Source organism: Podarcis liolepis (genome assembly GCF_965112155.1).
Source record: "Podarcis liolepis genome assembly, chromosome: 12".
Taxonomy (NCBI): domain Eukaryota; kingdom Metazoa; phylum Chordata; class Lepidosauria; order Squamata; family Lacertidae; genus Podarcis; species Podarcis liolepis.
Window position 1 is genome coordinate 48,692,173 of NC_139563.1, and position 27,369 is coordinate 48,719,541.

Here is a 27,369-nt window from a genome sequence, read left to right on the forward strand (position 1 = left end):
TCCAGATTATTCGGTAAGCAACGCAGTGACTGGAGCTTATTTTTACAGATTGTTGGGAGAGATCCAGTATCCTAAGAGCTTTTGGACTCTCCCATAATCACAGAGGGGAGTAGAATGGGTTGGGTCTTTTTTAAGGTCTTGTACAAACTTGCAGATGAAATAAGAATGAAAATGTTCATTTCCAATGGATTTATTCGGGCTCCGAAAGTGTGCGGCCAACTTTTTTCCTGAACGAGTCTGTGCCTAACAGCCAAGGTTGCCAACTTTTGAGTCTGCCATGCTGCTGGTTTTCAGTAACCAACTTCGATGATTTTTCAAAGAGGATTGGACAAATTCATGGAGGGCAAAGCTATCAGTGGCTACTAGTCATGCCTCCATGGTCTAAGGCAGTAATGTTTCTAGATATTAGGAGAGAGGGCTCAGGTCTTGCTTCCCAAAGGCATCTTTTTGGCCACTGTGAGAACAAAGATGCTGCCATTGGCCCAATCTCGCAAACTCTTCTTACATTCTTAAAAGGTAAAGGGACCCCTGACCATTAGGTCCAGGCATCGCCAACTCTCGGGTTGCGGCGCTCATCTCGCTTTATTGGCCGAGGGAGCTGGCGTACAGCTTCCAGGTGATGTGGCCAGCATGACTAAGCCACTTCTGGCGAACCAGAGCAGCGCACGGAAACGCCGTTTACCTTCCCACTGGAGTGGTACCTATTTATCTACTTGCACTTTGACGTGCTTTCGAACTGCTAGGTTGGCAGGAGCAGGGACCGAGCAACGGGAGCTCACCCCGTCGTGGGGATTCGAACCGCCGACCTTCTGATCGGCAAGTCCTAGGCTCTGTGGTTTAACCCACAGCGCCACCCGTGTCCCTTCTTACATTCTTAGGTGCTTTTAATATCACCTGGGCTATACGGAAATTCAGAGACACATTAGCAGTGTTCAGCTTCACGTGGTGCAAAGTTTCTCCTGCTGATTTCTGTAATCTGTTGGTAAAGGCACAACAGGAAGCTGAGCCACATTTTTTTCCTGGTAAGCTGGAAAGCCTACTAATGGTTGAATTGGAAATTCAAAAGGTGTAAGGTGAAAAAAGGTAAAGGACCCCTGGACGATTAAGTCTAGTCAAAGGCGACTATGGGGTTGCGGCACTCATCTCGCTTTCAGGCCGAGGGAGCCGGCGTTGGTCCACAGACAGCTTTCCAGATCATGTGGCCAGCATGACTAAACTGCTTCCGGTACAACAGAACACCAAGGCGGAAACCAGAGCGCACGGAAAATGCTGTTTACCTTCCCACCACAGTGGTACCTAGTTATCTATTTGCACTGGCATGCTTTCAAACTGCTAGGTTGGCAAGAGCTGGGACAGGGCAACGGGAGCTCACCCCGTTGAAGGATTCGAACCGCCAACCTTCTGATCGGCAAACCCAAGAGGCTCGGTGGTTTAGACCACAGCGCCACCCTTTGAAAAAGGTGTAACAGCATGGAGATAAACTGGTGGGCATCATTTTGAGGCACACAACTCTACCTGTCACAGAGGAGTTAAAGGCAGGGGAACACTGCCATCGTGCTAGTAATCAAAGCCCTCACCTAGGAACTGAACCTACTTGGGAGCAAGATTTTGCTGTTTGGCAATTTAGAGATAGCCCGTAAAGGCAGCCCCTAAAGAGTTGTTCGACAGGGCAACGGTCTTTCTTGGGAGGTTACAGACTCCTTCCTTGGAGGTTTTTAAGCAGAGGTTGGATGGTCATCTGTCATGGATGCTGTAGCTGAGATTTCTGCATTGCAGAGGGTTGGACTAGATGACCGTTGGGTCCCTTCCAGCTCTACAATTCTATAAGCAACCAGTTACATTTGTCACAATGCTTTTTAATGGCCAATGTATTCCTACAGCAATTTATAGGAACCAATGCACTCCAATGGCTACTTAGTGACATTATTATTATTAAAGATTTTCTTGATTTACAAGTTTGCAATGTCTCTCTCTCGTATCCCCCCCCCCATGTAACATTTTTACAAATCAGTTTCAGTTGTTGAGACATTAGGAAGAAAAGGGGAAAAGAGGTGGGGAGGAGGTGGGGTCGGGTGGCGATGTTTCTATTTTACTTAATGTATGTAGGGTTTGGTGTCAGCGTTGCTTGTGCAGGTTCTTTGCTGTTCACTTGTGTTCCTTTGGTGGTGAGAGAGGTTGGGGTTGGCCTAGGGTGTGGTTGTTTGTTTGTGATTGGCTCTGGTGATCTTTGTTTTCGTGTGTGAGTGGGGTGGGTGGGTGTTTTGGATCAGGTTAGCCATATTGAATTGTATGCTGTTGGTGGATTATTGTCATTGTCTTGTTGGGCTGTGTATGTGATAAAGGGGAGCCATACCGGGGTGAAGGTGTCTTCTTCTATTTGTCCCCATGTCAGTTTCAGTTTATTGGTTAATTTTTCTAGTAGGGCTGTTTCCCATACTATTTGGTACCATTGGTCCATGCTTACTCCTGACAGGTCTCTCCAGTGTCTGGCTATGATGTTTCTGGCTGCTGAAAGTAGGTGGGTTATGAGTTCTTTGTGGTGTAAATGGGCATTATTGTCTTGGAAGATGTTTAGTAAGGTCAATTCTGGGGTGATTTCTAATACTTGCTTGGTTATTTTACTTATTTCTCGTATTTAGTGGCATTCTTTTTAGCAGGTCCAGAGTTCGAGCGGCTCACACTTCAGTATCCCAAGAAGCTCTGCAGATGCAGCCAGCAGGTAGAAAAGCACAGAATTGTCCCTAACACTACAGTGAATGGACCCAGTTCTCCATGTGGAAAATGGAATGGAGAGATGATGAATGGCTGGATATTTCAGGTCATGGAACAAGACAGATATAACACCCAGTTGGAAGGAAAAACAAACAGTGACATCACTAACAATTCTGGGAAGACAGTGGAACCTCGGTTTTCAAGCGTCTCGGAAGCCGAACGCCAAAAACCTGGAAGTAATTGAACAGCTTCCGAGGCATGTTTCTCCACTTTTTCAGTGGATTTTGCTGAGCACCCATTGATCCTCAGTTTTTGAACGTTTCGTAAGTTGAATGGTCTTCCAGAACGGATTGCGTTCAAAAACCGAGGTTCCATTGCAGTTCTAGGAAACAAGCAGGTATTGCAAAGTGGTTCAGTAGATGGGCACTAAAGACTAACTTTTCAATTCCCATTTTGGACACAGCCAAATTCCATATCTGCAACAAATAAACACGATAACTTTGGTTGATTAGGAATTGCAATTCTTAAGGGCTGCATTATTAAGTTTAAATCTTATCTCTTAAAAGGGAGATTCTATCCATACTCAATAGCTGGTTTATATATACAAGGATGATATCAAACTGACAGCTTTAAACTTATGCTTACCTGCATTTATCCGTAGGAAGTAACATGTGAACCGGAAGCAAGCACTTACCTTGCCCAAATCTGAATATTAATCTCTTGGTGACCTGAAATGCTAACTGAGTTATATTTAATTAGGTACAATTTGTCTCCAGCCTCCCATGAATGTGCAGGGATCTGGTGGCACGGCTGTTTGTGTAAACCAGTCTTGATATTCCAGCTGGGAGTTATGATGGCCCCAGAGGAGGAAAATTCTAAGGATTGGTTCATGTTACCCTCCTAATGGGGAGAAAATGAACTAAAAGAGCTTGGAATATGTGATTTGGGACACACCAACTAGCTACCTTGAAAATTGTGCAAAAATGAACAAGAGCAAAGATTTTGAAAGAATAAACAACCAACTGCTGCTCTTAAACAAGTTTTTTGTGTGTGGTGTTGATCTGCATTTCATCTTCCACTGTTTTGGGAAAAATGCTTCTACAGCTGACACAAAAATATTTTACAACCACCAGATAGGCTATTTCTTATACTCTCTTAAGCTCCGAGGAGCTGCTGAAATCCTTGGTTTATTCCACGAAGCTTTTAGAGCAAAAGCAATTTAATGTTTCTGGGACAAACACTCTTTGCTCCACAGATGTTTCCTTTTATTGCTCCACTGGACACATGACAATGAAAACGTGGCGATAAGTGCGCAGCAACACATGGAAATTTCCACCAGCCGCAATGGCAACAGCTGCCATGGCAAAAGCCTGTTCAAGAATCAGACAGGAATTCCGGTTGGGTGTGCAGGCTGTTGCCTGTCTGGAGCAACGTCTTCATGTATTTCTGTGCCAAGCAATGCAACTTGCCAACAAAGTGGGCACACCTCTCCTGGCAGTGCAGAACAGACAGTTCACCTCTGAGCCATTTAGCTTTGAGTGCAGTTCTTTAAACCGGAGCACAAATCATTCTGATGTCTTTTCCTGGGCCTGCGAGTCCCCTCTCCCATCATCAGTCCTTTGTCATTTATCAGTTCTTTTGGGACAGGAGCAAACTGGCTTTTGCTGTTTCACAAATCCACACTGGATCATTGTATTGTGTCAGTTCAATCGGCAGAGAAATGTATTAATCTAAGCAGAGGGGAACTTTTTACAATGTTTATTGACTTGAAAGAGGCTTTCGATTCCGTTTCAAGAAAGATACGGTGGGATTAAACTAGGATAAACATCCACAGACCAAAGTTTTCTTATTCGTGACTTGTATACTCAAACAACTGGTAAAGATGGGGCTGAGATCAAAGGCTTAGCCTGGTTGTCAAGAGCTTGGGAAGCACTGCTGAAAAGGTTCCCCACCCCAACCAAGATGTATGGGGCAAGGCAGAGATGGAGAATCTCAGGCTTGGAGGTCAAATTTCTATCTAGCCCACAGGACGCTCCCCAGGTTACACTCTCAATGGCCTGCTAGGTGTTTTGGCCAGGCTAGAATGGGCCCTTTCTGACATTGCTGCTTGCTTCCCTAGGTGGAATATAGCAAAGGACATCTACCTCCACCCCCATCATTCTGCCCAGACATTGAAGTCCAGTGCCGAGGGCCTTCTGGCTGTTCCCTCACTGCGAGAAGCCAAGTTACAGGGAACCAGGCAGAGGGCCTTGTCGGTAGTGGCACCCTCCCTGTGGAACGCCCTCCCACCAGATGTCAAAGAGAAAAACAACTACCAAACTTTTAGAAGACATCTGAAGGCAGCCCTGTTTAGGGAAGCTTTTAATGTTTAACAGATTATTGTATTTTAATATTCTGTTGGAAGACACCCAGAGTGGCTGGGGAATCCAAGCCAGATGGGCGGGGTATAAATAATAAATTGTTGTTGTTGTTAACGCGTAAAGAAGCATTAATTGCTTTGCCCCCTTTTGTTTCTGGTCCTTCCCACTGCCAGCATTTGGCCCTGTGAATAGAGAAAGCAACCCCTGGAAAGTTTCCTCTCGCCCCCAGGGTAAGTGAATACAACCACATAGCGGTCAACTTTCAGAAAATAAGGGATCAGCACCCTCAAAAATAAGGGATCAGCAGCCTCACCTATTCCGGGGACAGTCTACGGGATATCTAACAATCCAGGATAGCAGTGGGAAGCAGCGGGAAACAGCGCTGGAATAAGGGAATTTCCCGCAAAAAAAAGGGAAGGTTGACAGCTATGCAACCATTTTACAATCCATTGCTTGCTTTTACATTTTTATCAAGGCGTAGATTAGGGCTAGGCAATATCTGGTTTCCAGCACCAGATAATCATTGCAATATGCCAATATATCACAATATCCGAAATAAGGATGGAGCTACGCAGAGACACTGGCTGGCTTCATGGTTTTTCCTGCATCGTGATTTTTCCAGTGCCTGCTTTTGTATTTGCTGCCCCCTGCATGAGACAGAGGAGAGTTGAGCTGGCAGAGTTAACAGGGGCTGCAGGAAGTGAGAGAAGCACTGGCTAGCTTCACATTTCCCCCCACATTGTGATTTTTGCATAGCACACACACACACACGATTCACGATATGTTGCCAGGTCAAAAATTATGAAACCGGTATCGCAATGTGGACTTCAAACTGGTTTTGGATGATATAGCGACATATCACTCAGCCCTAGTGTTGATCGAATCTTTTAATTTTGCCACCGACGCCCAGTGAGAAAAGAACTGAAATGACAAGTGTGTGAGAGGAATCCACCTTTATTCAACAAATATATAGCCAACTTTGTAAAAGTAAAATAAAATCTGAACAACTAACTAACCAACCAACCCAGTCCTTGACAGATGTTCAATGTAACAATGAGGCTCATCCCAGGAATCCAACTTTTTTCCGTGTTGGTCCAAGACTTTCTTCTTTATCCAAGGCAGATTGCAAAGAGGTGTGCAACAACTTGCCCACTCTCTTTCCAGTCTGAAATGCAAATGAAAAGACAAAAACCAATGAGTGGCAGGAGAATTTCCCTGTAAAAAAGAGGATCCGCATAGAAGCTTTCCTTCTTTTGTGGAAACGTTTTTGTTTAAAAGTTAATATCTACCTCTCTGCTTTTTCTCTACTTTCTATTTGTTTTGGTGTTGGCGGGTGTAGAGATTTGGGGTTTGGTGGATCTGAGCATCACAAGTTTTTTCTACTGTGAAGCGGATATTTTGTGGTGCCCAGGACTTCTCAGATTTCCAAATATGTCCCCAGACCCCCCCCCCCAAATTGGAGATCTCTGTCTAGCTGATGAAAAGTTCTACTTGCTAACAACCCAGTGGAGTTTTGAGTTCTAGACTTGCACATTCCCCCTAGACCTTAGTGTCTAGCCTTTCAGACCAGAAGAAACTCTGGTGCAAACATTATCTCTGCAGATCTCGACAAGGGTAGTAAATCAGAAGGGTTAGCATGAAATACCGTAGCCTCCCACTGGAAGCAAAAAAATGTACCGTATTTTTCGCTCTATAACACGCACCTGACCATAACACGCACGTAGTTTTTAGAGGAAAATCCGTAGGCATGCCACCCGTAGGCATTCCCTCCATAACACGCACAGACATTTCCCCTTACTTTCTAGGAGGAAAAAAGTGAGTGTTATGGTGCAAAAAATACGGTACTCTCTAACAGCATTTTAGCTTTCTTGATACCTGCAAAGATTATAGGGAAGATGCAGAAAATACTGCTAGAGGTCATGGAGGAAAAACAAAGCACAACAACTTTGCCAATGCTGTATGTCTTGGAATGGAAATAAAAGAATTTAACCTTTTGAATCTCTTGAATATCTTAAGAGGGAGGGAGTGTAAGCCATAGACATAAAAGTAATGGAACAAAGACATGACTACAATAAGTATGATATAGATTTGAAAACTATAGACAAACAATGGGTACTATAAATACACCCAACCTGGATTGTAATTCAATCGACTTTTCCAAAGCTATCTTGTACCTGTCATTTTGTGGGCTGTAGGGAATTATTGTCTGCCTCAAGGCTGGCAAACATAATAGAATTCATGACTTAGTGTCGATATGTTAGTGCCTTTAAGACTGCTAAGGAGGAGTTATGAAACTGTTAAAAAACACGTTCTCCAGCATTTTCCTTTACATCTTGCTTGCCCCGGCAAAAATATTGATTCCATTTCCTATGAAAAGACTCTGATCACCATTTCAGATGAGTATGCAACACAATATATAAAAATATCTATATAAACATCATTTTTAAAACAGGAATCCTTGTTTGTTAACTGTAATAACTAAATGCTTTTGACTGATATAAACTGTCTTTCAGCTTTCTTTTGAGATATTTGGAGAAGTTAGATTTTTAAAACCAAAATAGGTTGAGGCTGCATAGTGGTACCTTGGTTCTCAAACGCCTTGGTACTTGAACAACTTGGAACTTGAACGCTGCAAACCCGGAAATAAGTGTTCCACTTTGTGAACTTTTTTCGGAAGTTGAATATGCTCCTTTCTAAGTGTTACACTTCCATTTTGAGTGCCACACTTCCATTTTGAGTGTTATGCTGAAGTCTGTCTGTTTTTGCTATTAATTTTGCATTTTTGTGGCTTTTTTGTTTTGTTTTTGTGACTGTGTGGAACCCAGTTCAGTTACTGATTGATTGATTGATTGATTGTGTGACTGCAGTACATTGTTTATTGCTTTCATTTTATGGATCAATGGTCTCATTAGATAGTAAAATTCATGTTAAATCGCTGTTTTAGGGGTTGTTTTTAAAAATCTGGAACGGATTAATCCATTTTGCATTACTTTCTATGGGAAAGCGTGCCTTGGTTTTGGAACACTTTGGTTTTGGAACAGACTTCCAGAACGGATTAAGTTTGAGAACCAAGGCACCACTGTACTTATTAAGGTGCTAAAAAATCCCACTACGGCTTGATTTACAACAACCTGACCACATCTTACCTCCATCATCTCAAATATGCTTTCTGGATCAAGACTCCCCCTTCCCACTTTCTTCATACAGGTTAGGACACCTCGACTGGTCACAGAAATGAGGAGGCTAGCCAGAGAACACGCTTCCTCCTGAAGTGTAGCGTCCACTACATGCCTATAGCCAATCTGGAAAAGCAACGGCAAAAAAACGTAAGCTGCAATCCTATAGTCAGACCTTGGTTTCCGAATGGCTCCGTTTTGGAACGTTTCAGCTTCCGAACACCAAAAACACGTAAGTACACTGGTGCCCCGCAAGACGAATGCCTCGCAAGACGAAAAACTCGCTAGACGAAAGAGTTTTCCGTTTTTTGAGTCGTTCCACAAGACAAATTTCCCTATGGGCTTGCTTCGCAAGACAAAACGTCTTGCGAGTTTGTTTCCTTTTTCTTAAAACCGCTAAGCCGCTAATAGCCGCTAAGCAGCTAATAACCGTGCTTCGCAAGACAAAAAAACCGCAAGACGAAGAGACTCGCGGAACGGATTAATTTCGTCTTGCGAGGCACCACTGTAAATGCTCCAGTTTTTGAACATTTTTCGGAAGCTGAATAGCTTCCAGGGAGTCCCCCCTCACTTTTCTCTCCATTTACTTTGCCGACACCCTTTGATCCTCGGTTGTCGAACAGTCTTCTGGAACGGATTACGTTCGACAACCGAGGTTTGACTATACAGTGGTACCTCGGGTTAAGAACTTAATTCGTTCTGGAGGTCCGTTCCTAACCTGAAACTGTTCTTAACCTGAGGTACCACTTTAGCTAATGGGGCCTTCTTGTAACCTGAAGCGCCTGTAACCCAAGGTACCACTGTACAGTTCTCTGCGAGTAAGGCAGGTGAACAAAGTGGGACTTACTTCCAAGTAATCATAGGGCTTGTCAGCATTATTTAGCTGTTAATCCATTCCCCTCATTTAAATTAGACCAGAGTAATCTATACCCTCACGTAACTGAATTTGTATACGCAGAGCAACTCTAGGCTTTCCTGTTCATATCTCTAGGCACTCCCTTTTGTGTTTATTCCTTCCTTATAATCTGTTGATTCTATTACACCAATTAAGTACAAAGTGTGCAAAGGGCTGCACATGCACCTTTGTGGGGTTTTTTAAAAAATCCCCACCCGAGAAGTGTGTGAAAACACAGGCAGGTGATTGCAAATTCGCTTGTGTGTTTGGTTTTTTGTGTGTGTGCAAATCCAAGGGGTAAAAGGAAAAGGGAAATATAAAAGGCTAAGTTCTTCACACAACCTTACTAAAATCCTGGAAAAGAAATGAAAGCAACTGAAAATGTATTTGCACCAGTGCTTTTTTTTCTAGAAAAATAGCTGCCGGTACTCACTATGAAGTTGTTAAGTAAGCGAAACACTTTTTGACAACAACAAAAAGAAGTGCCAGTACTGCATAGCTTTGAGTAACCCCTGAAAAAAACCACTGCCTAGCACTGCCTTTTCAGATCGCTGCCCAATATATCTGGTTTACAAATTTTATATGTGGTTTGCTTGTGCAACTTTCTGGTTTTGTGCAAATCTGAGGGAGGAAAGTTAGAACAATACTGAGAAATAACACGGGGAAGGAATTCTAGAACTGCAGCATTTTAATCCAGAATTCTCATACAATTAATTCACCAAAAGACCAAGCCAAGATGAAGAGAAGCCCTCGAAAGCGACTGTTTTCTGTAAACCTAACGTTTTCAAACCGCAAACCCTTTTCCCATACGTGTCAAAATGGCTTCTCAAATCACTGCTATAGAATAGTCAACCATGTTGTTAAAGGTGTTAATGGACAGAGTTCCATTTCTAAGCAGAGAAAGTATAATAATAATAATAATAATAATAATAATAATAATAATAATAATAATACCACACATACACACAAACAAAATACCTAATCTCTCCCATACTGGAAGCTCAAGAACCTAGAAAGAAATAGCGAAATAATCTGATGGTTTCCATGGCAGTGTCCACAATAAAAATGGCAGGTCCGCCTTCTGTATTAGAACTTTTCTATCAAAACAAGCCCATAGGAGATAAGTTCAGAATTGTCAGTGACTTACTTTGCTTAGTGTGACAATACAAGGTACATTATCTACATTAAGTCGAATACAGTCAAAAGGATCATCAGAAAGTTCAATTTCCCGTCCACCTTCATCCTCCAAAACGCGTACTTTGGGTATTCTAAAGAAAGCAGAAGGTGATGTCAAATTAAGATGTCATTTCTGCACATATTGCCACAGGGAATTATTCCAATTCCTATTCATATGCTGAGATTAGTTTCCAAAGATAGATCCTATTAGCTTTCATACTCCAGAAGAGCATCTCACCCAACACCAAAACAATTAAGAGAACATTACAGTGGTACCCCACAAGACGAACACCTCGGAAGACGAAAAACTCGCTAGACGAAGGAGTTTTTCGTTTTCTTAGCCGCTTCGCAAGACGCATTTCCCTATGGGCTTGCTTCGCAAAACAAAGCTTGCCCTGCAAGCTCCAGGGATAGCGGGGAAGCACAGCGTGTCTTCCCCGCTGTCCCGGGACCTCTTTTGAAGCAAGGGGCGGCGGGGAGAAGATTGCTTCTCCCCATTGCCAGCCCCGCAATTTCCGCCGCCGCCCCTTGCTTTAAAACAGGTCCGGGGACAGAGGGGAAGGCGCGCGGCGCTTCCCCTCTGTCCCCGGACGGTCTCCATAGGAACGCATTGATTGATTTTCAATGCATTCCTATGGGAAGCCGTGCTTCGCAAGACGAAAAACTCGCAAGAAGAAAAAACTTGCAGAACGAATTAATTTCGTCTTGCGAGGCACCACTGTAGTTTGCAGAAGAGATATAGCTCAGTGATGGAGCATCTTTCTAAGAGGTACAGCTTTTTAACCTGGCAACATGAGGGGGAAAGCCACACCATATTTATCATTTTAAAAGGATATATTGTGATTATAGTTAGTGCAGAAATGGCAGTTATCTTTGTTTTCGTTGGTCAGTAAGCAGTTTAAACAATAAAAATAGGAAGAGACCCAATTCATTGTCCAAATAGGGAGGTTTTCCACAAAATCGCAGGGCGTGTGTGTTCTTTTCCTTATCTGAACTTTTAAAAAATGGAAGCTGTATCTAAATGATTTAGAGCAACTTCCCATCTGTAAAAAAGAAAAGGCACATTCCCGGCATAATACGGCTCATTCCATTCTAAAGCTGAGGTCATTTAAAATAAACAGCCGAGAAGTCTTTTGGACTGCTTTTCAAAGCAGCTGTGCCAAAGTGTTATGTAGGTTTTATATAATATAATGAGAAACAAAAAACAAGGCAAGATGTTTTCAACTAGGCTGTTTGGCAAAGTTAGGAAGCCTGATGGAGTTACAGCAGCCCTGAGATCTTATGACGAAGTATATAAATCAATCAATCAATCAGACAGACAGACAAACAAACAAACAAACAAACACAAAAGGAGGAGGAGGATGATGATGATAATAATAATATTTTTTTTTATTTATACCCCGTCCCCAGCCAAGGCCGGGCTCAGGGCGGCTAACAAGCAGTAATAAAAACAAGTTGAATGAATACAACTTAAAAACAAGATTAAAATACAACATTAAAATATTGAAACATTAAAATATTAAAATGCAGCCTCATCACAGGAGGAGAAAGGAAAAAAGAAAGAGGGGGAGGGAATCAAATTGGCTCCAAGCCAAAGGCCAGGTGGAACAACTCTGTCTTACAGGCCCTGCAGAAAGAAATCAGATCCTGCAGGGCCCTGGTCTCATGAGGCAGAGCGTTCCACCAGGCCGGAGCCAGTGTTGAAAAGGCCCTGGCTCTGGCTGAGGCTAATCTAACTTCCTTAGGGCCCGGGACCACTAGGGTGTTGCTGTTTATGGACCTTGAGGCTCTCCGTGGGGCATACCAAGAGAGGCGGTCCCGTAGGTACGAGGGTCCTAAGCCGTGAGGAACACTGGAGAATTCCCCCTACCCCCTTCCTTGGGCTGGGCAATTATTTATATATTGATATATCATCAAAAACCAGTTTGAAGTCCATATATTGATACTGGTTTCATAATTTTTTGACCTGGCAACATATCGTGAATCATGGTGTGTGTGTGTGTGTGTGTGTGTGTGTGTGTGTGTGTGTGTGATGCACAAATCACAATATGGGAAAAACCGTGAAGCCAGCCAATGCTTCACTTGAGTCCTGCAGCCCCTGTTATCTCTGCTGGTTCCATTCTCCCCTGCCTCCTGCAGGGGACAGCGAATCTCAAGAGCAGGCGCCGGCAAAAAATCAGGATGCAGAAAAAACCATGATGCCAGCCAATGCCTCTACATAGCTCCATCCTTATTTCAGACATCGTGATGTATTGGTATATCACGATGTTGAAAACCAGCTAATACCCAGCCCTAGTGTTCACCTCTCCATCCTTATTTAAGACATCATGTGATATCAATATATCACACTGTTTCGCTGGTGTGATGTTGTGATGGTGAAAACCAGCTATCGCCCAGCCCTACTCCAGCCCTTGCCATCCCTCCCAGCCCTTTCCAATTTATTCAGTCAAATGTACCTGAAATGACTAGAGATTAATTCTGGTTATAGGCATGTTTCCTGCTTGTCTGGATCTACCACAGCCATGTGTCTGCGCAACCAAGAGTACATTTTATATCTAAGTTGAACCTGTTGTATCCTATCTAGCTGACCAACAGGAAGTGGTGCAAAGGTGTGGGATGGGAACAGGGTCTCTGTTGCAGCGTTGGGGGATATCCACCCTGAAGCTACCACCACAATATTGGCTTGGGACTGTTTCAAATTGGGCGACTTTTGCTCAGCCCTGTGGGAGCTCTCTTGCAGGGCTCAACTTGGTCATGCATAATAAAAAAATTCCTTCCAGTAGCACCTTAAAGACCAACTAAGTTAGTTCTTGGTATGAGCTTTCGTGTGCAAGCACACTTCTTCAGATACACTGAAACAGAAGTTGCCAGATCCTTCTATATAGTGAGAAGGTGGGGAGGGGTATTACTCAGAAGGGTGGCGGGAATGGGTGATTGGCAGATAGCTGAGATGAGCCTGTTGACGACTCTTAACGACTGCAATAGGTCTTACAGGAAAAGGCAAGGGGTGAGAAGGGGAAAAATAGCTTAGTCATGTATAATGAGATAAGAATCCAATGTCTTTGTTCAGACCAGGTCTCTCCATGGTTTTAAGTTTGGTAATGAGTTGCAATTCAGCAGCTTCTCTTTCCAGTCTATTTCTGAAATTCCTTTGTAGTAAAACAGCTACTTTGAGATCTTGTATAGAATGTCCTGGGAGATTGAAGTGTTCTCCTACTGGTTTCTCTGTTGGTCATGCATGTTATTCAACATCTATACAAAGCTGCTGAGAGCTGTCTCTGGGACATGAAGTCACCGGGATGGCAAAGACGCAGAGTTCTGTCACTCGGTTCCACTGGTACCAAGTCCTGAACTAGCACTGGGAGTATATGGTGGTTGTGCAAGGTAATAAAAACCTTTTAAAAGGTAAAGGGACCCCTGACTGACCATTAGGTCCAGTCATGACAGACTCTGGGGTTGCGGCGCTCATCTCGCTTTATTGGCCAAAGGAGCCGGCATGCAGCTTCTGGGTCATGTGGCCAGCATGACTAAGCCGCTTCTGGCGAACCAGAGCAGTACACGGAAAAGCCGTTTACCTTCCCGCTGGAGTGGTACCTATTTATCTACTTGCACTTTGATGCGCTTTCAAACTGCTAGGTTGGCAGGAGCAGGACCGAGCAACGGGAGCTCACCCCGTCGTGGGGATCCGAACTGCCGACCTTCTGATCGGCAAGTCCTAGGCTCTGTGGTTTAACCCACAACGCCATCCGCGTCCCAAAAACCTTTTGGAAGATGATATATAATGAAATGAAAAAACATGTTCAAAATAACGTTTGTTTAAAAAACCAGATGCTTTTCTATTAGGAATTATAGGTACCTAGATTCCAAAGGCTAGGAAAAGACTATTTATGTACGCGACAACGGAATCACGGATGTTATTAGCCCAGAGGTGGAAAGAAGAAACAGTCCTGACCAGGGAAGAATGGCAAACCAAGTTGATGGAGTATGCTGAAATGGCAAAACTAACTGGAAAGCTCAGGAACCAAGAGGACAAGAACTTTGGGGGGAAATTTATCATTTATTTAAGAGACCATTGTAAGCAAATGGAAACATTGGCAGGATTTTAATTTCACTTGTAAGGTAACAAAGACTACGGATAAACTAGATGGACAAAAATGTGGATGTGCAGTTGCAAGCGGTGAAATTACGACCCATGGAGGGGGGGGGGAAGTCTCGTGATTCAAAGAAATCCCTTTATATGTCTTTGTAATTGATTTTGTTGTAAATTTTAATTTGTAAAATCAAATATAAATTATTTTCAAAAAACAAACAGACAAAAAAACTAGCATTGGGAGGTTGTAAAGGGTTGGACGAGGTAAAAACAAACTAGAGACAATCCAGACAAGACAGAAGTGCTATGCGTGTGAGATTGACGCATCCAGAAGTTGGGAAAACTACCTGTCCTTAATGAGGCTGCACTCTTGTTGAAGGAGCAGGTGCGTAGGTTTGAGGTGCTTGTGGAACCATCTTAGTCCATTGAGTCCCAGGTAGCCTCAGCGGATAGGAGTGTCTATACCCATTTTCAGCAGGTACACCAAATGGCTTGTGACATCCTAAAGCAGGCATAGGCATAAGCAGGCCCTCCAGATGTTTTGAGACTACAATTCCCATCATCCCTGGTCCTGCTAGCTAGGGATGATGGGAATTGTAGTTCCAAAACATCTGGAGGGCTGGAGTTTGCCTATGCCTGTCTTAAAGATTAACACATTTAATTACGGCATAAGCTTTCTTGGATGAGAGTTCACTTCGAAGAAGGGGGGGGGGCTGATGCAAGCAGTGAATTCAGAGATGAGTAGCATGCAAAAATCACAGACAGTGAGATTTCATTAGAACTGGACGGATGGAAAATAAGCAAAGTGACCTGTAGCAGCAGCAGTGACAATGAAACAGCATTTGTGATTGTCTCTATTTGCCACTGTCTGTAGTTTTTGCACTTTATGTCCTTCTAATCTCACCGATTAAAAAGCAGAGACATCACCTTGCCAACAAAGGTCCGTATAGTTAAAGCTATGGTTTTCCCAGTAGTGATGTATGGAAGTGAGAGCTGGACCATAAAGAAGGCTGATCGCCGAAGAATTGATGCTTTTGAATTATGGTGCTGGAGGAGACACTTGAGAGTCCCATGGACTGCAAGAAGATCAAACGCATCCATTCTTAGGGAAATCAGCCCTGAGTGCTCAATGGAAGGACAGATCCTGAAGCTGAGGCTCCAATACTTTGGCCACCTCATGAGAAGAGAAGACTCCCTGGAAAAGACCCTGATGTTGGGAAAGACTGAGGGCACAAGGAGAAGGGGACGACAGAGGACGAGATGGTGGGACAGTGTTCTTGAAGCTACCAGCATGAGTTTGACCAAACTGCGGGAGGCAGTGGAAGACAGGAGTGCCTGGCGTGCTCTGGTCCATGGGGTCACGAAGAGTCGGACACAACTAAACGACTAAACAACAACAACAATCTCACAGATTACACAAACACACACACAATATGCATATATAAATACGATTGAGGATTACACTTGACGTGTCTGATGAAGTGGACCCTAGTCCGCAAAAGCTTATACCATAATAAATTTGTTAACTTGTTATGGCGCCAGAACACATTGTTATGGCTGCAACAGAGACCTTTCCATTTTCCTCTGCAAGTTTCTTTTAGAAAATTACGTGTGCCTTACCTGGTATTAAACAGTGCTGCCTTCACTGCAACAGAGATGGCATCAAACAAGTTTCCACCACACTCCAGTAACTGAAATGTTAAAAGAAGAAGTGTGTTTTACATGAATAGCCCATTCAGTTATATCAATCCTAGAACCTACTAGTGATAATCTGATTGTGGCAGATAGGCTTGTTCTTATCTTGACTTTTTAAATCAAGATACAGTCCTGAATGAGCAAAGGGCTGACATGGAGGTTCAGGGTTGTGATGGCGTTTAAACTATCTGCCCCGACTTTGAGACAGAAACAATCTCATCAGAATTCAACCTGTCAACGGCCCGAGGAAATCTCTGAATATCTAGTTTTGATTAAGCTGAAGTTTGTTTTACTTACCAGGACATCGACGTAAAGCACCCAGCAGTGCTCTCGGGGAGCAATGGAAAGCAACTTCAAGTCAATGCTGCTCTCGTTGTTAAAAATTCTGTAGAGGGTATTTGCTATTTCAGTGCCCAGCTCCTCTCCCCCGCGGCCCTCAAATTCGGGAGTGGCATTAGCTGAGCTGAAAGGAAGAAAGAAAAAATCAAAGCAGTTTTCACCTTTCAGGGATCTACGGCTCAGCACAGGACATTAAATCCTGCCCTTTCCTTAGGAATAAGATTTAATAAACCAAAATAATAAAGGGGACAGAGAGAGCTATAGATTACCTGAAACAGGCAACAATATAGTTTGGTATCTCAGCTCCAGTTCTTTGTTACAGTTGTAACTACTGTGGTTTGATGGAAATTAAGAACAATTGCTTTCTTCAGGTTAAGAATAAGAAAAGAAAGTTGCATGGCTAACAATATAGGCTGTTAAACATGACAGGGGGAGAGAACAGATAACCTGACAGGAAGACTGGCATATTTTAAATTGGCCTCTCCTGTCCTGGGTATTTCTCTACTGAAAAAGTCTCATTGCCTTCAACAAGCATCAGTCGTGATGGGCTCTAATCTTTTAAAAAATGCACACACAATTTCAAATATGCAAGGCAAAAATCAGCCTAATTAGAAGCTATTCCAGCAGAAGACACTGTGCAGCATACTAGAAGCAGCCTGCAGCTTTCAATGCTGCCCATCCTATTTCCTCCCATCTCCTACCTGGATTTAGAAGCTCTCAGGTCCACAACAGGTAGAAGTGGTTGAAAGGACCAGCTCCTTTTCCTCCTCTCTGTAGGGAGACAAGTCAACAGCCCCTAACCAGTGCTTGGCATCCATTTGAGTCTAAGTCAGGAAGAGTTATTGGGCTATTGTTTCGTTCTTGTTTTTGTTATGTATTTTGTGTTTTTATCTTGTGTTTTTAGGCCACAAACCACCCTGAAATCTTTACAAATTTATATACAAATTTAACCAAAAACGAAACAAAACAAGAGAGTCACAAGCCATTGCAGCAGGAGAGGCACTGCACCAACCCTCTATGAAGGAGGGTTTGAGTGCCTCTGGGGAAACAATCATAGCAGTCTTCATTAAGGGTATTAGTAAAAGTTTTATCGTATTTTTCGCTCTATAGGACGCACCGGGCCATAGGAGGGGGAGAACACGTGCGTTCAAGGTGCATTCACCCAAAGCCTCGGGAGTGCAGCAGGAGTACCCGCTGCACTCTGGAGGCTTCAGGCAGCTACCTTGGAAGCCTGGAGAGTGAGAGGGGTCAGTGCGCACTGACCCCTCTCGCTCTCCAGGCTTCAGTGAAGGCAACCCGAAGCCTCTGGAGTACGGCAGGAGTTCCCACTGGGCTCCGGAGGCTTCAGGTTCCTTTCGACCTGCTCTTTGGGGCTGGCGGGGGGAAGCGCTGCTTTCCCCCACCATCAGCCCCAAAGACCAGGTCGGGGAGCAGCGCAAAGGCTGCACACAGCCTTGCCGCTACCCCCCAAGCTTGTGGGGCTGGCGGTGGGGGGAAGCGCTGCTTTCCCCCACCGCCAGCCTCAAAGATCCCTGAAGCCTTTGGAGCACAGCGGGACCTTGCGCTGCGCTCCAAAGGCTCCGGGTTCCTTTCACTGAAGCCGGGAGAGTCTTGCTCTCCCGACTTCAGCAAAAGGAACCCAAAGCCTTTGGAGCGCAGCGCAAGGTCCCGCTGTGCTCCAAAGGCTTCAGGGATAGTTACCCCGCTGAAAGCACACCCTTTGGGATGGCTGCGCAAAGCCCCGAGTGCTCACTGGAAGGACAGCTTGCGGACGGCTGCACAAAGCCTTCACCCCGCTGCCCTGCAGAGGCTTTGCGCAGCCATCAGCCAAGCTAGAACAGCGAGACGGAGCACTCCGCAGTGCTTCGTCTCGCTGTTCTGGCTTGGGGACAGCCTTTGTAGCCTCCGCAGGGCAGCGGGGTGAAGGCTTTGTGCAGCCGTCCGCAAGCTGTCCTTCCAGTGAGCACTCAGGGCTGATTTCCTTCAGAATGGAGAGGTTTGATCTTTTTGCAGGCCATGGGACTCTCAAGAGTCTCCCCCAGCACCATAATTCAAAAGCATCAATTCTTTGGTGATCAGCCTTCTTTATGGTCCAGCTCTCACTTCCATACATCACTACGACGTGGAAGCACCAATCATAGCAAACCTTTAAGGGCAGGAGAAGCTGGTGTGGGAGGGATATGGAGGCAACCTCCTAACAGCAGCATCACTGCTACCGCTAGGACAATGTGGGGCAGGGCAGAAGCAAGCTGGGACTATGTGGGCACACTGGTGGATCCAATCCACTGATCCTGTTTGCTGTGCAGCCCCTACACTTGATCTTAGCCAAAAGGCCGAGAAGCGATGTGTGTAGCCCCTGCTTCACCACTGTCCTGCTTTGATAGTAAGCGACAGTGCCCCTACTGTTGGGAGGGCAGCATATAACTCTCAGTGCTCCCATTAAAGCGGGTCCTTAGGCATTTATCTTGTCCGCTTTCCTATAGCATGTGTGTTTCTCAAACTTGGGCCTCCAGCTGTTGTCAGACTACAACTCCCATCATCTCTGGCCACTGGTCTAACAATAGCTGGAGACCCAAGTTTGATAAATGCTGGCATATATAGCTGAATGGCAGGTACAGGTACTATTTTTCATAATACAGAAAATAGGCAGGATCTTCGCAAAGCATTTATCTCGCATTGATTCTTTTTGAGTCAGGCCACAAGCAATTAGTCAGAAATGGAACATTTCTTAATAGTATACTTACAAAGGATTCTTAAAGGTTTCCTAGGGAGAAGCAGCTTATATAAAAAACAACTCCGACAATTATCTAATTTACCTGCACTATGCAAGTTAGCCTCCAAGCACACTTGATTTTTAAATTGTGGCAAAGTTTTAATAGCCAATTTATATGAATATCAAATCACACAGTCATCTCTAGCGCACTGAGGGCGAGTTTGAAGTTATGTTTAATTAAAGGGAAGATTCACAGTTCTCATAGCAACACCTTGAGGCTGCCTCTTTGAACTTCGGCGTTTTAGAACTTTATTGCAGGATAACATTCCAATTGGAAAGCTAAGTAATACGCTACTCTGTGTCTGTTGCTGCTTCTGTCCATATCGCCTTGTGCTAAATAGACAGAAGCGTCCCCATTATAGACTTACATTTGGCCCCCCAAACCCACAATAGAATTTGGTTTTTTAAAAACAAAAAAACTTTATGGGCAGAATCCTGCTCTGTATATGCATAAAAGCAGGATGCAGAGGCTCGGTGCAAGAGAGCAGGATGGATCAGCCTTCCTCTCCAAATCACAATGATTAAAAGCCAGACACAGTCGTATCTTAGTTTCCGAGAGCCTTGTGACTCAAACGTTTTGGCTCCTGAACGCCGCAAACTCGGAAGTGAGTGTTCCGGTTTGCAAACTTTTTTTGGGAAGCCAAACGTCTGGCACGGCTTCCGAATGAGTGCAGGACGCTCCTGCAACCAATCGGAAGCCGTGCCTTGGTTTTCTAACGTTTTCAGAAGTCGAACGGACTTCCTGAACGGATTCCGTTTGAGAACCAAGGTACGACTGTAGTCAAGCGTCTCCCTCAACAGCTGTCATTGCCAAGTGGCAGGTACAAATAGGTTAGACTAGCCTATTAGCCCCATTTAGTTTTTTAAAAAATGCTTTTATTAAAGATTGTCAATTTTATTCAACGTGAGACACTAATGCTATAGACTAGTGGGTCCCAACTTTTTTTTTACCATGCCCCACCTAAGCAACTCTAAAATCCTGATTGCACCCCCCCCCCGTGACATATAATTCTTATTATTCAAAAAGTGAACTCCTATTCACGTGGAGGAAGCCTAAAGTAACTGTTAATGACTCATTCTCGAATTGCCCCCCTTAAAAATCAAATTGCCCCTCTGTGGGGCATGTGCCCCATGTTGGGAACCACGACTATAGACAGTATAAAGCTGGGGGAGAAGATGAGTGAGGAGAAGGGGAATAGTACACTTCCATTCTTTTACAAAATGCATGTGCAAGGTTTGTGTGTCAGCGTCACATGTGTAGGTTCCATTCATTCATTAGTTTTCATTGACATGGTTGGTTGCCTCTGGTGGACTGAAGTGAGTTTTGTTTGAGTGTGTGAGCGGGAGGCTAGCCCCACCTAGTTCATTGAAAGCGGAGCTGTTCCCCCATTCATGCTGCCCTTTCACTTTCACCACAGAAGCTGCACTTTATCCATATTTTTTATCAATAACCACATCATGAGCAGTTGGAGTAACTATGAACATTAAAGGATACTGTAGCGCAGTGATGGCCAAACCTGGCCCTCCAGCTGTTTTGGGACCACAACTCTCATCATCCCTAGCTAACAGGACCAGTGGTCAGGGATGTTGGGAACTGTAGTCCCCAAACAGCTGGAAGGCCAAGTTTGGCCATCACTGCCAGCGGTTCTGCCAATGGTACGGATTCTCACTGTCAGCCAGCTATTAGAAATTGGGCATGTGCGTCTATCTTACATATGAGTGCCTGGTCAAGGTTTTATGTGTGAAGAAGAAGAAGAAGAAGAAGAGTTTGGATTTGATATCCCGCCTTTCACTCCCCTTCAGGAGTCTCAAAGCGGCTAACATTCTCCTTTCCCTTCCTCCCCCACAACAAACACTCTGTGAGGTGAGTGGGGCTGAGAGACTTCACAGAAGTGTGACTGGCCCAAGGTCACCCAGCAGCTGCATGTGGAGGAGCGGAGACACGAACCCGGTTTCCCAGATTACGTGACTACCGCTCTTAACCACTACACCACACTGGCTCTCCAGTGTGAAGATTTAAGAAATCCAGAAAACGCTTTCATCCCACCCTGTACCCCAAGATTTAGGAAAATTATATTAATTAGACCTAAATCAAGTTAGTATCAACCTTGTATGTGTTTGCCATGTTCTTCATAACTGGTTGCCCACTCTCCTGGCACAGAGACATGCAACCACAAGCAAGAGTGCCAACCTTGTTTCTTATCTCAACAATGTGTACCAACATACACATTAAAAATTTTGGTGGAAGACTCTGCTCCTCAATTTTATCTTACATTATCTCAGAAAGTGCAGGAGGGACCAGGACAGCAATTCAAAACGAGTTAATGATTTGACAACCCTTTAAAATGGAGAGGAGGAATTGTCAAAATGCTCCAGGTGTTCAAAAACGCTCAGTTAGCACCACCTAGCGGCAGGCCAATAATGTGCCAGAGATTGAAACCCCACCATTTCTAATTGTGGCAGAGAAGGCTCTCCAGTTGCTTTTAGCATGCACAGTAAAAAATAAATAAAATGAAGTTTTTGAGCAATTTAAAGGAAATACAGACATTTTAATCAATTTTTGTAAATTCCGCCCAGATGCTATTTCCAACAGACAAATCCCGGATATATCCCGGAAATCCCAGACGTATGGCAGCCCTAACAGTATACCAGTAGCTATATGTGCAGATCTAAAAGCACATAGTGCTCATAGTGCTCTTGCTGGCAATAGTCAGTGAAGGCGGTGAATGTCCTGTGTGAGTGTCTGGAGGCGGTTGAGGATGGATGGCGGCTAACACATTGAGGTTAAATCCTGACAAGACAGAAGTACTGTTTTGTCCTGGTCCTGAATGGGGTAACTGTGCCCCCGAAGGACCAGGTGTGCAGCCTGGGAGTCATTTTGGACTCACAGCTGTCCATGGAGGTGCAGGTCAATTCTGTGTTCAGGGCAGCTGTCTACCACCTCCATCTGGTATACAGGCTGAGACCCTACCTGCCTGCAGACTGTCTCGCCAGAGTGGTGCATGCTCTAGTTATCTCCCGCTTGGACTATTGCAATGAGCTCTACGTGGGGCTACCTTTGAAAGTGACCTGGAAAGTACAAATAATCCAGAATGCGGCAGCTAGACCATATAACACTGGACCTGAAAGACCTACATCGGCTCCCAGTACTTTTCCGTGCACAATTCAAAGTGTTGGTGCTGACCTTTCAAGCCCTAAATGGCCTTGGCCCAGTATACCTGAATAATAATAATAATAATTATTAGCTTTGCAAAGTGGTGTTATTGGGATGGGGCAAGTGTTTGGCCAACCATTGATTCACTGGTCCAGCTTCCAGAAAGGGACCTGAGATGGGAGTCATCTACTGTGCCAGCCTAGATCTGGCATAGCAAAAAGAAAGAAAGAAAAAACATGCCTCCTTTCAGTCTTGGTCTATAGCATCTGGCATGTCTTCAGAAGAAATGCTGCTCTGAATCTCATTGGCTCCTCTGCCCAGGGCTTATTTAATTTTTTTTGACTGCATGTACATCTCTGGGCAGTATCTTGCTAACTACCAATGTCACGTTGAGAAATGCAAATTGCAGCAGAGAACTGAATGCAGTGTTCACTACTCTGGCGAAGAAGGCAAGGTCATCATGGTGAAGGAAACTAATGAGGTACCACCACCACCACCACCACCACCACCAGCAGCAGCAGCAGCAGGCAAAAGGGATTTGCAGAAAGGAATAGCCTACAGAATTCTGGTGAGGACTAGAAGGTTCTGTGTGTCCATTTTAGGAAAGGGTGGGACACTGGCCATGAGCAGAAGGAAGTAAAGAAATGAACTGCCAAATGCAAAAGATGGGGAAGGAAAAGGCAAAAAGGCAGTCAAAATAATGATTCGTTATCTGGCATTCTGAAATCCTTATAAAAAAGCAAACACAGAGCATATAGTCCTGCAACTAGCATCACATTAAGGTTGCTGGTATTTAGTTAAATAGACCCCCCCTGTGGCCCATTTTGCACTAACCAATCAACAAAGAATTCCAAGTATCCTTCATTTGGTCTATCCAGCTTCGGTGCTCCCATTTCTGCCTTGACTCCAACCAGGATGTCTGTGTGCCCCTGTTGAAATAACAGCACTCTGCTACAGATGTTTTCCAAGTCTTATGATCTTACCAGCACACCTCCCTTTACTTTCTGTGTTGGCCATTACTACCCAGTATTTCTCCTTAAAAAAAACAAAACGCCTTGAAAACACAATGGCAAACCTTTGAAGCATCTTCAAAGCACCGAAGGGGCCAACCAACTTAATATCACAATCTGATGCGGACTACTGTAGACACTCACTGCTAATAAACAGCACTGAGTCTGATAGACTGTGAGATTAACATTGTGAATATTTGTTGTTCACAGTGCTTTTTTTCTAGAAAAACAGGTGCTGGCACTCATCATGAAGTTGTTATAGTAAGTGCCACACTTTTTAACAACAAAAAGTGGTGCGGGTACTGCATATCCTTGAATACCCTGTAAAAAAGTACTGGTTGTTCAATATAATAATCCAATCGCTTTTCTGACAATTTACTTCTTCAGTCCCCTTTCCTGCAAATCTGTCTCCTCCACCCCCTCCCTTTTGATCCCTGCTTCTCACACCAATGCTTATTTTGTCTTCCTCCACTCACCCTTGCTTTTAGGTTTCCTGTTGCTTGGTTCCAAGACATTTTGGGTCTTCCTCTCACTAAGCTTGCCACCCCCTTAGCTTCCTTCTATGTTGGGCATTCAGCCAACTCTTTCCTCGTTTCCTCCAACAGCAAACAGCCCCTAAGGCAGGCTTCCTCAACCTTGGCACTCCAGATATTTTTGAGACTACAATTCCCAGCATCCCTGATCACTGGTCCTGCTAGCTAGGGATCATGGGAGTTGTAGGCCAAAAACATCTGGAGGGCCGAGGTTGAGGAAGCCTGCCCTAAGCCAACGTCCTTTTCTCATTCATACTAACCTTTCATTTTCCATACTGTATGCCATCCTTCTCTTCCTTAAATACTACTAGGTGTTTAAGAAGACAATTTTGCCATCTCAGTACGAACTGGGGAGTAATGGGCCACTACAACAGAATTATTAGTCTTGCATGTGGTTCTCCTTTCTATTTGTGTTCTACATGTTAATGTGACACATCTCTCTCCTGCAATATAAATGAACAATACATTTCCTGTGCCACAAAAATGTATGCCACTATAAATGAGTTATTTTTTCAGGTGCCACCAGACTGTTCTAGCTAGGGCAGGGGAGACCCAAACTATGTTTTAGCACTGTGCAGAGTGAGCTTCAACGAAAAATACAATATCATTAGCAATGTATAGAAGTCCCCACAAGGCATACTTACAAGTTTTACTCTGGCAGACCCACTTGTATTAGATACTACATCTGTTTCCACTTCAGTACATCTGTAATCTTCACAACCACGGCCATCCACCCGAAGATCCTCCTGAAACAGTCATTTATCACAATGTGTTACCTAATGCCATTGACTGATCACACAAATAAATGTTGCTGAGCGAAGCAGACAAATGCATATTATTCACAAGCTTGTGGTTATGAGTGAATGCCATCTCTCTCTCTTATTAAATTTTCTAATGTACATTTCAAAATATGTCAATGACTTCCCTTCTTCTCTTTCCATGGTTCATTTTGCATACCATATATCCCTGCATGTTTTACATGAACTAAACCATTCAGTAATCCACTGTTACAGGCATCGAAGCTTATTTACACTGTTGAATTTACCTTAATGCTACCAGCGTTTTTAAATAAACACAATTTTCACCCATATATTCAATAAACATTTTCCAAACTTCTTTGAATGTACGTTCTTGTTCTCTTATTCTATAAGTTAAATCTGCAAGCTGCGCGTATTCCATCAGTTTAAGTTGCCATTCTTCTTGGGACCTCACTCGTTTTCCATTTTTGGGCTAACAAAACACAGGCTGCAGTAGTAGCATACATAAATATGCTAATACCCAGGGAGGTTTGCCTGGCACCTTCACTATACACCTTTAGGCGCCAGGCAAAAACGTTCCTTTTTAATCAGGCCTTTGCCTGATTTGATCTATATCCTATACAGTGGTAGCTCGGGTTACAGACGCTTCAGGTTACAGACACTTCAGGTTACAGACTCAGGTTCAGGTTACGTGAACCGCTCTGAGACCTTTGTGTATAGGGCGGTATAGAAATGAAATTAATAATAATAATAATAATAATAATAATAATAATAATAATAATAATAATAGTAGTCTTTTTTGACACCTGGGAATTTCCCTCTGAATTATCCCCCCCCCAAAAAAGGACTCTGGGGTTGTTGTTTTTTGGAAAGGTACTTTTAAACATTTTTTTCAATTTTCCACCTTGGCTGGAAGAAAAATCCACATCTGGCAACCAATGCGCAACTTTGGTTTCTGATAGTACCAAAGGTCTAAAAAGCCTGAGATTTTCACAGTCCTCTCATGGCCATGGCACTCATTTACCAAAAGCAATGTATTTAGCATTAACTTTGGAAGTGTATACTTGATCCTGACCAAACAAAGCCTCCTGGAGCAAAAGGCAGTGTGGTGCAGTGGTTAGAGCAGAGGTGCACAGCCTGCTGCCCTCCAGGTGTTGTTGGACTACACCTCCCATCATCCCTGATCACTGGCTATGATGATGGGAGGTGTCAGACTAGGACCATGGTTCAAATCCCCATTTAGCCAGGAAGCTTACTGGGTGACCTGGAGCCAGTCACTGAACCTCAGTGTAACGTAGCTGACAGTAGTAGGGTTCCCATCTTTGTTTTGGCAAAATACAGGACGGGATGAGGTGGCTGAATTATTTTTGCAGCCTAACAGGATGGCCCCTTGGGAATATGTCACAAACAAATGCACGGATTTGTAAATCTGTCTGTGCTTTGCTACCCAGAGCTTAAATACATAACCTTTCACACACCCTTGGAGACATGTGTATTTGGAGAGAGAGAGAGAAAAAGATCTGAAATAACAGAACAAACTGCACCCCATATTAATCAGGATGGAGCATTTTTCATTGAAACACGGGACAATCTTGTATTATACAGGGGCAGGTGGCAGCCCAGCCTCACAGGGTCGTTGTGGGGATTGAACCATCCCCCTTGAGCCCTATGGAGAAACAGGTGGGCTATAAATGCAATACATAAAATAATTAATAATAATAATAATAATAATTAGTAACTGGGACAATCCTGAACGGGGCAGGTGGCAGCCCAGCCTCACAGGGTCGTTGTGAGGAATTGAATGAGGAGGGGAAGAACCACCCCCCTTGAGTCCCATGGAGAAAACAGGTGGGAAATAAATGCAAATAATAATAATAATAAAGTAACCGGCCCCAGACAGGCCTCCAGCCCCGCCTCAGTTACCTGGACGCCGTGCATGACGTACACTTTCTCCGCCTCGCTCAGCACCACCGACGCCATGGCGAGGACACCCTCACGCGCATGCGCCGCCCTCCGAACGCCGCGCGCCCGGCCGTCGCTATCAGCGAAAGGACGCCCACTCCCTGCTTACCCACTTCTCCGGCGCTGTCTGATGACGCCCTCGCTCCTTCGCGCCCCCTCCACACCTGCTTCCTGACCGCGCAGGCGCAGGCGTCCTCGCGCCTTTCCCGCCGAGCGGCTGGGCTTACGCGCACGCGCGTTGCGGATGCCCGGAATAATCTCTTTTAAAAGTGAGCGGTTGTTTTTTGGGGGACGCTCGTGACCGGTCAGTTCGCTCGTGTTTACTCCCTCACGGTGGCTACAGCGCCTCAGCTGTTGTCGGACTACAACTTCCATCATCCCTCAGCGTAAGTCCTGCTCGCTAGGGATGATGGGAGTTGTAGTCTTAACAATGGCTGGGGACCCACGTTTGAGAAACGCTGCGAGTTTAATGCCCAGTTTTCAGTTCTCGAGAAATCCTATGCCAGCCAAGGGAATGAATTCAGGACAAAGGCAAGAAACCTCAGCCTGCCCTCAGCAATACAGTGGTACCTTGGTTCTCAGACTTAATCCATTCCAGATGTCCATTCCAATACCAAAGCGTTCCAAAACCAAGGTGTGCTTTCCCATAGAAAGGAATGCAAAACAGCTTAATTCGTTCCAGACTTTTAAAAACAACCTATAAAACAGCAATTTAACATGAATTTTACTATGTAAT

General features: G+C 44.3%; 1 protein-coding gene across 1 annotated transcript; it reads right to left on the reverse strand.

The window, feature by feature from the left end:
• Positions 1–6,010: 6,010 nt before the first annotated feature.
• On the reverse strand, positions 6,011–26,813 carry EXOSC7 (exosome component 7). The gene is made up of 8 exons (XM_083468540.1): positions 26,595–26,813; positions 24,558–24,659; positions 23,205–23,299; positions 16,402–16,567; positions 16,030–16,100; positions 10,291–10,411; positions 8,219–8,374; positions 6,011–6,237 (listed from the first exon to the last, which is right to left on the reverse strand). Exons 1-8 carry the CDS (start codon positions 26,649–26,651, stop codon positions 6,133–6,135), a joined length of 873 nt encoding a protein of 290 aa, XP_083324666.1. The 5' UTR covers positions 26,652–26,813; the 3' UTR covers positions 6,011–6,132.
• Between the last annotated feature and the right edge of the window lie 556 nt (positions 26,814–27,369).

Coding starts and splice junctions, on each gene's coding strand:
- EXOSC7 (XM_083468540.1), bottom strand. CDS start 26,651: ATGGCGTCGGTGGTGCTGAGCGAGGCGGAGAAAGTGTACGTCATGCAC. Junction 16,568..23,204: donor TTGGAATTCTTTGTTGATTG/GTTAGTGCAAAA, acceptor TCTTCCTTTCAG/CTCAGCTAATGCCACTCCCG. Junction 10,412..16,029: donor GCAGCACTGTTTAATACCAG/GTAAGGCACACG, acceptor TGCTTTCTTTAG/AATACCCAAAGTACGCGTTT.